This window comes from Maylandia zebra, linkage group LG13, assembly GCF_041146795.1.
Source record: "Maylandia zebra isolate NMK-2024a linkage group LG13, Mzebra_GT3a, whole genome shotgun sequence".
NCBI lineage: Eukaryota > Metazoa > Chordata > Actinopteri > Cichliformes > Cichlidae > Maylandia > Maylandia zebra.
The window spans coordinates 28,465,936-28,478,697 of record NC_135179.1 but is presented as its reverse complement, the minus strand read 5'-3'; the positions used below and the strand labels follow the sequence as shown (position 1 = coordinate 28,478,697).

Below are 12,762 nucleotides of genomic sequence, written 5' to 3'. Positions count from 1 at the left end.
ACACGTGCCTCTCGCGAAGAGATGCTGATTTATGGATGCGTCACCCCTGAAACCCACAGATGATTACCGGTCAGGTCAGCAGCTGAAACAGCTGAAACAGTTACTGCAACGGGGAGGAGATACAGGACACCATAAAAACAAACTTTCGCTTTCAATCATGCTTCTAAGCAGTTGAGACGATTAAAATGAAAATTCCGAATTTGAAATTTGCCTCCTAGAACATGCAACTGTAGTATGAATTTAAAAATCCTGGGTGATTTCCAGAAAAGCTGTCCTCTGAGCTTCCCCTCTGACCTATCCCAGCCAGGCAAGAGGAGGTGGGTACACCATGGACACATTGCCAGCCTTCACAGTTTCTCATGGCAAGGCAAAGGATGTAGAAACTGCATGAACTGTGATCTGATTGTTCAGAATGAGGTCTGTATTTGACTTAAGACACATGTGGATGTGGGTCAAAAGAGAATCAAAGAAGAAAGAGAACCAGGTTACCTTGAAAACACACAGGTGACAGATTTGAACATAACCAGCAGACTTGAATGGGAAGTCCTTACAAATATGAATATTATCCAATAAAGAAAAAAGTGCAAATAAAATCATGTGAAGCTTCCATTATGTTTTAAGGACATTTCACGAAGGACACATATTGTGTTCAGCCATAGAGTATATCAGCGCTGGCAGGTACCTCAAGACTTTGCTGCCGGGGAGTTCATTAGTGAGCTGCTGACCTTATTTTCTGTGTGAATGACATTTAATATCAACTCTCTATTTCTGTAAGGAGCCAAGTTTAGAGGTGCAGGCTGCAATAAAATATGCTCCACTGTTAAATTCTGCATGTCACAGCCTGTAAATCTGTGTGTTCCCAACAGACAAAATGACATTATGATTACATGCATTTAATGTACATAGTCAGTTGTGTCGTGTTACATCGGTCTGGCTGGCCAGCGGTTTGTTGTTCTATTTTAGTAAAACCAAATAAATGTTAGAACTCTTCACTCTCACGTCTCTTATCCAGTTTCCTGATACTATCTTTCAGATGGTATAGTACACATGTATGCAGACAAACACTGACAAGAGCTCCTTCTCTGAGAGTGACCAACATCAGTCACAGTGGAGACGTGTAAAGCGGAGAGAGTGGTGCAGTGCAATCACAGAGTGCTCAGATGAGCTCCTAATTTAGCGCGCGTAGCCTGCTCGGACTCCCTGGGAGGGTTTGGTTAAATTACAGGCCATATTTTTAGTGAAGGCTAGGCTTCATGCCTGGAACTGCCAGGGCAGCTGAGGACCATCACTCACACGCCTGTCAGCCCCCAGTTTGCTCAACATCGGAGCTGTTAACGCCTGTGAATGCATGTGTGTGTCTGGTGAGCAGGAGCAAAATGAGGCCATTCTTAGAAACGGTCACATTTTTATTGCTTGATGTGAGCTTCTGTATGTGCGCCCTGTAAATATTAATTACTGGGAACAACAGTGTTGCTTTGGATCGCACGCATGCCGCAGACAGAGAAAAACCAAAGAGGCCAGAAGTCTCAAGTGGCAACCTCCAACAGCCAGAAATGAAGCCAATAAGGAAGTGCCAGAAACTGCACTTCCTCTAATGGCAACTTCAGACTAGTAAAAACGTAACACATTCCCCTGAGACTCCCATATATTCAGCAAGTAGCATGTTTATAGCCTGCTGCGAAAAAATGGTTTTGTTATGTAGAGCTGATTTCTACCTTCATAACAACTCTACAGAGTGAAGATTTTCCACTGTGTTTTTGCTGTTTGCACCTTCTGGCATTATCTTATAGATCATAAGGAGGAACTGTGAGGTACACTACTCTAAGAAATTTGTGCTTAGGTTTTGGTGAGTGAAGCTCCGGCATATTATTTCTGTGTTGTTTAGCAGAAATCTACACATAAACTTTACTGCCAAAAGTATTTGCTTGTATGCTTTCACACACATATGAACTTGAGTGACATCCCATTTTTAATCCAAAGAGTTTAATATGATGTCTGCCGAGTCTTTGCAGCTATAATAACTTCAACTCTTCTGGGAAGAATGTTTTCTGGCGGCAGGAATCTGGGCAGGCCAGTCAAGTATTTCTACACCAAACTGGCTCATCCGTGTCTTTATGGACCTGACTTTATGCACTGGTGCACAGTCATGCTGGAACAGGAAGGGGCCAACCCCAAACTGTTGCCACAAAGTTGGGAACATGAAGTTGTCAAAAATGTCTCGGTATACTGGACTATTAGGAGTTCCTTTGACTGGAACTAAGAGGCTGAGCACAACTCCTGAAAAACAATCCCCCCTCTACCAAACTTTACATTTGGCACAGTGTGGTCCTGGCAACTGCTAAACCCAGACTCATCCATCTGATCACCAGACAGAGAGTGGCCATGGCCATGTTACCTGGTGTCACGTTTCCACTGCTCCTGTGGCCATGACTGGAACATCTGAATTTAGTGATTTGTATGGGTGCATAAATACTTCTGGCAATATAATGTATATGTGCCTTTACAGTTTATAGCTGTCTTGCAAACCAAGCTTGCATGCATTAATTGATAACCCTCTACAATCTCTCATATAAGTACCTTCACAAGAATGTGGGTCATGCCATGTTACACTGGTCTTAGACACTTCCAGCGTCAGATGTGGCCACAACCCTCATCACATGAAAAACTCAGCTGATTACGAGTGGAAATCACTATGTCTGGAAGTAGCCTAACCCTGAAACGGATGCTAAACCTCATGATGTTGCACACCACCAAGTGGAACCAAGTTTAGGTTTAGAGGAACCGCTTCTGTTAAGCAATCACTTCTAACTATAAGGGCAAAAAGAGAAGAAACAAGCAAAGTCATTTACAGCAAACAGAGACAGATGATTAGCACCATAAATATTTTTTTTCCAAACAAGGTCCCATTAACAGAAACATCTGATGGTTGGTGGTTGACTCATAAATTTATTCAGCGTGTGGGGGAGCTGCCAAAGGATCATGTGAAATATGTAGCTCAGCTTTTCATCAAGAAAAACAAACATCAACAACATTTCTCACTTGCATTTCTAAACATGGAGCAGTGGCAGTCATGGCAATGGCCTCGAGTAAGATTGATCGTAGACACATTCGCCGTGTTGTGATTATGAAACAGGCGGGATGATGTGATTCTGTGTGGCCCTGGTGTCGTTCATTTTGGTTCAATCTAAATACATGGACTGTTATTCCATATGGCAACAAAGAACAATCCCTGTGTCATCCATCATTACATTAGCAAGGTGATACACGTTTTTGACAGGGAATTGATAGATTGCCATGGTAACTCGTGTTGCACACCTGATCCGAGTATCAAAGCACCATCTGCTGAATTCAATTCAATATCATTTTATTTATGTAAAGCAATTTCACAAAAACATTCATCTCTTTATATTTTATGGCAAAGAAAACATTATTAGAGAGATAACCCCAGTCGTCATGGCGTCTCCTATGATCATTTGGCAACATTGGCGAGGAAGAACTCCTTTTTAACAGGAAGAAACCTCCAGCAAAAAACAGGTCTAGTGTGTGAAGGGAGGGAGAAGACAGAAGCAGGAGCACAGATAGAATAGAATAGAATAGAATAGAATAGAATAGAATAATCCTTTAATTGTCCCACAGGGGGAAATTTGGTTGTAACAGCATAAAAAAAAACACATATACAAATAGAATAGGACACAGGACATAGAACAGAAACACACAAAATTTTTACATATTTACATCATGGACAATAGTTATCAAAACAGTACTGTACAGTTATTAAAATTAAAGTACAGATATGTGGCAAACCCAGGTTGTAGTGTGCAAACAGAGCAGGAAATTGAAAGATGTTTAAATAGTTAAGAATATTTAGAATAATTAGAAAAGTACAGATTGTGTATTGTACCTGTGCATTAAAAAGTACATTTAACTTCCAATAAGTTAGTGTATATACACTGAGAAAAGTAATGTGCAAGTTATAACAGTATTAGTTGTTTGGTTTATTAGTGCAAATTACAGCGCTGATGTAAACATCTGTTTGTTGGGAGCAGTTTTGATTTTGCAGTCTGACAGCTGCAGGGAGGAAGGACCTGCGGAAACACTCCTTCATGCATCTAGGATGCAGCAGTCTGTCACTGAAGGAGATACAAACAAGATACAAAACTACAAAGAAACAAAAGTATAATGCAAGTATAATTTCCACTGATTTCACTGTTCCAGCGCTAACTATAAACTTTATCAAGAAGGAACGTTTAAAGTCTAATTTTAGAAGTACTGAGGGTGTCTGTCTCCTGAACCCAAACTGGGAGCTGGTCCCACAAGAGAGGAGCCTGACAGCCGGAAGCTCTGCCTCCCATTTTACTTTTAGAAACTCAAAGGAACCACAAGTAAACCTGCAGTCTCAGAGTGAAGTGCTCTGTTGGAATAATATGACGTCTTCAGGATATTTTATGGCCTGATCTCTCAAGACTACATAAGTGAAAAGAAGGGAAATGGCATTTCCAAACATGCAAACAAACTGGCAAAAACTTTTAGCTTGGCCCCATGAGTCGTGTCAGTGGACAGAACTGCCATTTCATCCTGTTTAATCCCGTCAGTCACAAGGACGGACTGAAGTTTGAATTATGTTTTTATAATAGCTCTTTCCTGGATCTCAAAACACACCCATAGGGGGACAGCTGAAACAATCTGGGAACCCATCACTTATGATCTGACGACTTAGCTACTTAGTGATCGGCTACTGTTTCGGGGAACAGATAACTGATATCCATGCCAAGACTTATTGAGGGGTAGTTCAAATAGAGAAATGAAATAAGTTTAAAAACCTGAAAAGCTGGCCATATCAGGGTCACTTTATATCACTTTTTCAATATAAGCTGAGTCTGTTACTGAGGACTCGAGGGGGGGGACGGTTGTTGAAAGAGAAACACAAAAAGAACTGCTTTCAATCCTATGTTGGTTCAGTAGTAGTATTCTTTACTCTCAGCTGTCTGCATCTTGTTATTATGCATCATGTGCTTGTGAACACCTGCTCGGCAATAACAGTCTGCAACATTTCCTCTGCTGATCTATCTTTAGGGACCACAACAGGCTGAAGAGCCACGTTGCCTCCTGCGTCTTAGCCTATTGTGTGTCTCTTTTTTATCCTAAGGGACAGGAACCCACGCCAGACTCTAACAAAAGGACAACTCCCTTCCTCTCATCTTAAGGATGAAGGCAGGAGGCCAAAACAGTACAAACAATATACGCACGTTTCACTGTTGCAGGAAAAACAGTGCAAAGCCTCGAGCCTGACATCCTGTGTACTATCCTGGGCTTTTTCCTTGGCGTGTTTGATAAGGAAACATGTGTACAGGTCATCAGGTCGGAGGAAGTCACAGGACATTCATGCAGAGAATATAAAATGATGAAATTAAATTTATCTTGACCTGACAGGTTAACCTTGGCTTTTAGGGTCACTGGTGCTCGGGGAAAGTAAACAGAGTGGCTCTTTGTGAAAATATAAAATGTGGCACTATGGACTGTTCCTACAGACCAACAAACAAAATGTAAGAAAAGAAATTTCAGATAGCTTACAGCCCGTCAACATGATCTTACTTACATATCTATGATTAACACGGGTGATGAGAGAGGTCTCCCTCAAATCCCCCAGTGAGTCCACAAAGTTCAAATATCTAGCCAACGCATCCGATCAGGAGAACGACATCCATAGTGCACAGTTCACAGTGTAGCCAGCATTGGTCCCCCAGGGTTCAGCTGTCAACATTAAATATTACTGCAACATCCAGAGGTTTCTGGTGTAACCCTGTATATGGATGTAGCTACCATAACTTCACCCATTAGTGATTACCCAATGTGAAGTTTCAAGCGGAGCAATTTTGCTGTCTCCAAAAACTCCAAAACTGAGGGATACACCACGGGATGTGGTGTATAAATTACAGAGAAGACCCAACCACAAGCATGCCCTGCTCTATTGTCCTTATCCAGTCTTTAAGTCTGACATCATTAGTCAATTCTGGGCCAAAACTCTGCTTCAGGTCCCAACGTCAAACAAACACTGCGGCATCGCTGAGAGTTACAAACTGTCCAGATTCTTTCATCTTTAATCAAATGATCCGTGTTGCTTCTCTACCAGGTGTAACAATTAAGTTTAACCTCCAGGCATCCATGAAAACAGAATTTTGACGGTGTTAGAAGCTAGCAGGGAGTTCGCTTGCTAGTTTAATGGGCTGTAGTCACATTCATATGGTTTTAGCTTTAAAATGAATAGTGCTAATAAAAACCGAGAGAGGCCGACAGTGATCACTGACTTCTTTTAGGGGCTTGTTCGGATTAAACAGAACACGATACAAAGCATTCAAACATGTTAAAAACACAACAGCCTTAATAAATGCAGAGTAGTTTGGACCCGGAAGCAGGGTTCATATGTCATCACTTAAAGACCGGATTGGCTCTAACAGGGAACATAATTTACAAAATAAACTTCATGTTGTATTCAATAGATGTGAAACTAGAGATAAAGCCCATCAACTCATCACAGATCTGCAGACAATTACCCCAAAGACTTCTGTATAAACACTCCTTTTTGAAATCACAGGAGTCGCCCCCTGTTGGTGATTTGGAATATTGCATATTTATAGCACTTAACAGTACTACGTTTAACCACCATCATATTTGATTCATACACTTCTACATCATCAGAATGTAAATATTGAAATTATATTGTGAGTTTAGTTATTTTCCCTGAGTGATTTATTTTTTAGTTTTCTTGTGCTTACGAGTTCTGATTAGATCGTTTAGTTCCTTTTGCATTTCCCCCTTTGATGCCTCTCTGTCTTCTTCCTGCGTTCCCTGTATTTGATCTGTCATGTCTATCGTGTATGATAAGTTCTGTCTCCGTGTTTATTCATCTGTGTTCCAGTCGTGTCTCTCGCTCCCTCTCCTCTCTGTGTTCAGTCAGTTGGCTTCTTGTTGTGTGTCTCATATTTCCTGTTTTATTTTGATAGTTGCTTGCCCCGTGTTCAGTGCATTCAGTTTTGCTTCCTCCCCGTCTCAGTATGTTAGATCTGTTCCAGCTGTGTTTCCACTTCCCTCGTTACCCCTCTGTGTATTTAAGCCCGTTGTCTTCCTCTGCTTGTTGTTGTTTTGTCCCACATAACTGTGTGATTTCCTCCATGCTTGTGGTAATTCCTAGCTCTCTGTTCCAGTCTTTGTTTTCCAGTTTCCTAGCTTTATTTCCTTGTTTATAGCTTCTAGTTTTTGGTCGTTAGTGCCTTTATGTTTGAATATTTTTTGTACAGTAAAATAAAGCTGCATTAATCTAAATTCTGGCAATCTGACACAAATTTTCACTTGGATTCAAGGATGACCTGACGGAAAACTGGTGGTCGGAGTTAAAGTTCACTGACATCATGTTTTGCAAAATAAATAAATAAATAAATACTTCTCTCTCACCTCTTCAACACCATAACTCTGGAAAAATGGGTTGATTGTGTTTTAGACTGAAGTGGTCACACTAATCTCCTCTTGTGATGCAATAATCGACAAATATCTGTGTTTTTGTCAAAAAAAATGCAGCCATGTAAATCGATTTCCTCACCAGACTCAGCGCTTCATGGTTGCTTGTATCACATATAAAATATTAAAGTAGAAAAGAAGTTAACCTCCTTGCCATGAACAAGAAGACACTCACAGGTGAAAAAAAGAGAAATGAAAGGCAGCACAGGCAGAGAGCTGATAAATATAAAAGCCTGTAATAAAAACCAAATAACTGGGTGGATATTTTTACCCGCTCACTATAGTTAACAGGAACTAAACTGAAAACTAAAACTAGCTGTGAAAAAAACATCTTTGTTCAACTTGAACTTGAAAAACTAAACTAATATAAAATTTAAAAAAAAACGAATAAACTAAAACTAAACTGAATTCAAGGCAAAAAAAAAAATACTAACAAAGTAGAAATTACAGAACAAGAATCACTGTATCAGGATACCATGATGTCACAGTACTATGCTGTAAGTTATGAGTCATGGAGGCAATGTGAACGTTCATTTAGAATAAACTTTATTGGCAAAACATGCGAACATAATAACAGAATCATAATCATAGTTGTATATTCTCTATATTCTATATTATCACACACTATATATCAGCCATGTAACATAAGAACAAAGCTTAACAGAATCAAATATATTATATCAACATCTTCATTTCCCAAAACAATAATTAACCTCACAGAGCTTCAGAATCTTTACAGCAAACAACATCCTCTGTTATCAGATCCTTACAATTAATCAATCAAAATGGAAACATTATACAATAATCATCTATAGATTATTTTTGTTGTAATTATTTTTTAAATAAAGTCTTATTACAGATTACATGTAATTTCAGCATTCATTGGGATTTAACACGTTTTTATATTACGCTCCATAATGTTTCTGCACACAAAGAAAATCCCCTTTTTCTCATATTTACAACTCACAGGCACCATCTACTGGCTGTAGAATGTGACCTAGTTTCCTCCCCAGCTTCAAACCAAATCTGTCACATCTGGACTGCAGCGGCTGTGCAGATGTGAGCAGAGCCAAATCTCTGGTCATGAATTAGCTGAGAGTACATTCTTGGAAAGGGGAAGCCAAGAAAACACTATTATGCAATATAACTATTGATTTTTGTTTAGTTCTTTTTTTTTTTACATATATATATATATATTTTTTTTAAGTAAACTTGAAGAAAATCAAAAAAAAATCTAAAAATGTGCAGTAAATACTGCAAAAACGTGGCTTTTTAAAAAATATTTTGAAACTATTGATCCTACGTTAAACACTTGAGCCATTAAAAATACTCATCATAGCCATCAGTAGTAAGGGGGCTCCTCTCCAGTGACTCCGTTGTCCAGTCCATTTCCTCCCATCCATTCCTCATTCAGCTCCCATATGATATCTTGCAATGACAGCACTGGCAGTGAGCTATCCTGGACCACTGGCGGATGTCCTGCATCCCTGCCGTACTCAAGAGGTGCTGGAGTCGGAATACTCCCCATCTGCGAACTCGGAACTTCCAGACAATCCGTTGGGCTGCTGTTGAAGAATCCAGAATCAGGAGTGTCTGCTTTGAATATTTGAAGGAGCTCATGTATGTCTGAACTTGGGTACATGGAGGCGGCCTGGCTGGAGCTTGAGTTGTAGCTTACCATCTCCATGGGAGGCTGATGCCATGCAGGAACCCCAGTGGAGTTTTGGCAGCCTGGCTGAGGCATGTATTCCCACAGGCCTGAGCTGGGGTTATTGCCCATTGAGCTTCCTGGTTGAATCCCATACGCGGCTCCACACTGTCCATACGCTCCGGTGGCATTGAAGGCAGGAGGAAACTGTCCATTGTTAAACACCTGCTGCATTTGAGGTGCGAAGGCCTGTGTGTGGTGGTGAGCCTGTGAACTGTCCGCTGGGATCTGAGACTGGCACTGGTCTTTGCTGGATCCTTTTGATTTTAGGGTGCGAGCTCTTCGGTTCTGAAACCACACCTGGACGGGAAATGAAGGAAAAATACGTGAGCTACAGCTAAAGCACTCCATTCTGCTGTGTTAATAATCATCTTTCTCTTTTAAGCAGAAGCTATCAGCTGTCAGTGTGTCTCTTCCCTCAAATAAGCTCCTGATAAAAACAGCTGGTGTTATCTCAACAGATAAAGACATACAGTGACTGCGGTATCAAGTCCCCGCACAGCAACAGCGGAAGACGTACAAAGTCCATGAGGGTCTTTAACCAGCTTGCAGGTCAAATAATGTCATAATTATTGTTATTTTATTAAACAAAAATGAAATCCTAACCTAATCTAAACTTACAAACTGTATTTATTTCATCTTTATATCTTTCTTGCTCCATCAACAAATATTTACCTGGATGCGGGACTCGGGCAGGCCTGTGGTCTGGGACAGGCTCTCTCTGATGGTGATTCCAGGGTATGGGTCAGTCTCGAAGGTGGCGCGCAGCAGCTCCACCTGTTCTTTGGAGAAGCTGGTCCTCTTCCTGCGACTGGCAGTGCGAGATGAGCCGTTGTCGAAGGCCACAGGATTGGCGTCATCTGTGGAAAGGAGCAAAAGCAGATTTTTCCATCAGATCAGACGGGATGTAAGACCAATTTTCTTGCTGTACTATCTTAGCAGCTACATAAAGATGTAAAATGTGGTAATCCAGCTAATAGCTTTCTTGTGATCTTGTTGGAGTGAGTCACTGTGCAGTATCCCAGGAAGCTGACTGTTCATCCGGGTGCAGTGTTTCCAGCAGGACAAATGTTTCTTCACTCATCTAAGTGACTCTTTCAGTCTCCAGACATCACTTGGATGAGAAACGCTGCGTCCCAATGAACAGATTCAACTTTCTGGGATTTTAAAAATTGTCAACCTGGATGACTGAGCATGCAAAACAGTGCTTTTTGCTGAAAAACCTGAAAACACACAATTTAGTTTTTCTAAGTTTTCAAATCTGGAGAGCAGCTCTTACCATTTGAGTCCTTCCACATGGCAGCAGCTAGAATGGATCTCTGGATGTACAGCAGTTGAGAATGGAGGTCGCTCGTCTTTCCCTCGAAGTGTCTCTGAGTGTCCCCTGTTTACCTCTGGTCACCTTTTATGGGCTGTCACCTGAGGGCTCCACAGGGGATCCCGGTGACATCACAACAGCTGGATGGCTAACTCGAAGTACCCCCACCCCTTGACTCCGGCCCCACCCTCGTACCCATTATCACCTAAGTTGATTGATCGTCGAAACCAGTTAATTAAAATACGACCTGCATGTGATTGTTTGTGTTTTGTCGGCACATGATGGCTGGCCAAGAAACAGAAAACATACAGAGCAAGATAGAGCGCGAAGATTAGCCAGCAACTTTTCTGTGCACATATTTCTATATCTATACACAGTTATATATTTTATTATGTATTAGTTTGTGTTTTTGCATATATTTTTACTGTTAGTGTTATATTTTATTTGTGTTAGTGCTCTGTGGTTTCATTCCAGTAATGTGGCTCAGTGAAATGTGCATCAGAAGGATAAAGTGTTATATTTTCACTTAAAGGAGGCCACTTTAGAAGCCACTCGTCTTTAATCTAAATATGGCAGCAGGGAGTCATGTGATTAGTTTTAAACAGTCTCCTGATGATTAATCAAAACATTAACAATCTTAAAAAGAACAAACACTTTTTTTTTGTCCAATTGTAAAATAGGACTGAGTTGAAGCTTGTCTGTCAGTGTCTTTGCTTTGCTCTTCATATGCAAAGCACCAGTTGAGCTGTTATCACAAGAGGAAAAACAAAGAGGACCTTCTTGATTAATTGTCCTGGTCCAACAGTAGCCTCAGTAATTGGTGTGTGTGTGGGTGTGTGTGTGGTGGGGAGAGGGGGGCAGATTGTTTAACATGTCCAGGCCTTGGATGCAGTGACCTTTAACCTTTATGTGTCAAACTCTCTTTTCTGTCTTTAAACTAAATCCCATATTACCTCCTGCACTTACTATGCATCCCCCCTCAAATGTTTGCCTAAGTGTTTGGACACTTTTTCCGCAACTAGATTTTATTGATTTTTCTAAAATCAAGATATGCGGTGCCAGAGAGCAAAGTGCCAAGATCTGTAGTATGCATTATTAAAACACAATGCAACTTTGAAGTCTCTGTGAGCTATCTGATACAGGCGTCGACGTTTTAGTGGTTATCTGTTCCTGGAGCAGAATCAATGTCTCGGTGTGTGAGACCGGCTCCATCAAGTCCCCCTTAGTTTTTTTATCTGTGGGTCCTATATCCAAATCCCATCACACATCCATTATCAAACTGCAAAGTGATGGGACCTTCCACCATGACCAGTGTGAGGTAATGTTTTTAGCAGAGCTGGAATAAATCCGATTTTTATTTTTAAATTGAATGAAATGCAGATCTGTCTTTGAACATAAATGCCATGAGTGAGTTTGCACACAATGACGACGTGATTAAAGCCAGCCAAGCAGCTGATCAGCCTACAGGTTGTTCAACTAATGGAAAAGAGTCTTAGTTTGATAACAATGCCTACAGCGAGCTCCACAAACAGCCATCTGATCAGCTTATTAGTCATTTAAATTGCAGAGCCTCTAAAAAATGAAACAGTAAAAAAGTGCATTACAGCATAGGGGAGCGATTCACTGCAATCTTAATGCTACGATTATGACTATTGATTATTGCATTATTGCAGGTTTTCTGTTTATTTCCACAAGAGACACATGCAACCTTTTATTACTTTCTTTATAATTGATGTAACGTAATACTGGAAGAAAAATCTACTGGGGGAATTACGGGATTGCAGTTTGAATAAAAATTAAATGTATGGTTATGCTAAAGGTACATAAGTCTCAGAGGTCATTTTTAAAAAATGGGTACAGAAATCTTTCAGAATACTAAAATAAAGTATGACTTTTTCAAATTAACATGAGCTCTCTATACAAAAATATATATAATATTTTTTAAAAATTACAATTTTATGCAATTTTGACATTTCATATCAGGAAAACATTAAAAAAAGAAAAAGAAAATTGGAGCAGAAGATTTTAAATAAATAAACAGCCCATGTCTATGATTTCTGGGTCTTCAGGCTGCAGTGTACAGAAAACACACATGGTTCTCTAGTGGAAGTAGTTACATTAGCACAATTCTTTCTCAATACAGGTTAAAATCATACAGTGCAACAACAATTTAAAAGAGAGAAGAAGAGGAAAACTGTAATAAGATCTGATCAATCATAATATA

General features: G+C 40.2%; 1 protein-coding gene across 1 annotated transcript; it reads right to left on the bottom strand.

Annotated features, from left to right (window-relative positions):
• Positions 1–8,726: 8,726 nt before the first annotated feature.
• On the bottom strand, positions 8,727–12,162 carry LOC101466818 (uncharacterized). Its single transcript, XM_004554633.3, has 3 exons — positions 10,500–12,162; positions 9,896–10,080; positions 8,727–9,520 (listed from the first exon to the last, which is right to left on the bottom strand). The coding sequence occupies exons 1-3, from the start codon at positions 10,516–10,518 to the stop codon at positions 8,855–8,857; spliced, it is 870 nt and encodes a 289-aa protein (XP_004554690.2). The 5' UTR covers positions 10,519–12,162; the 3' UTR covers positions 8,727–8,854.
• Between the last annotated feature and the right edge of the window lie 600 nt (positions 12,163–12,762).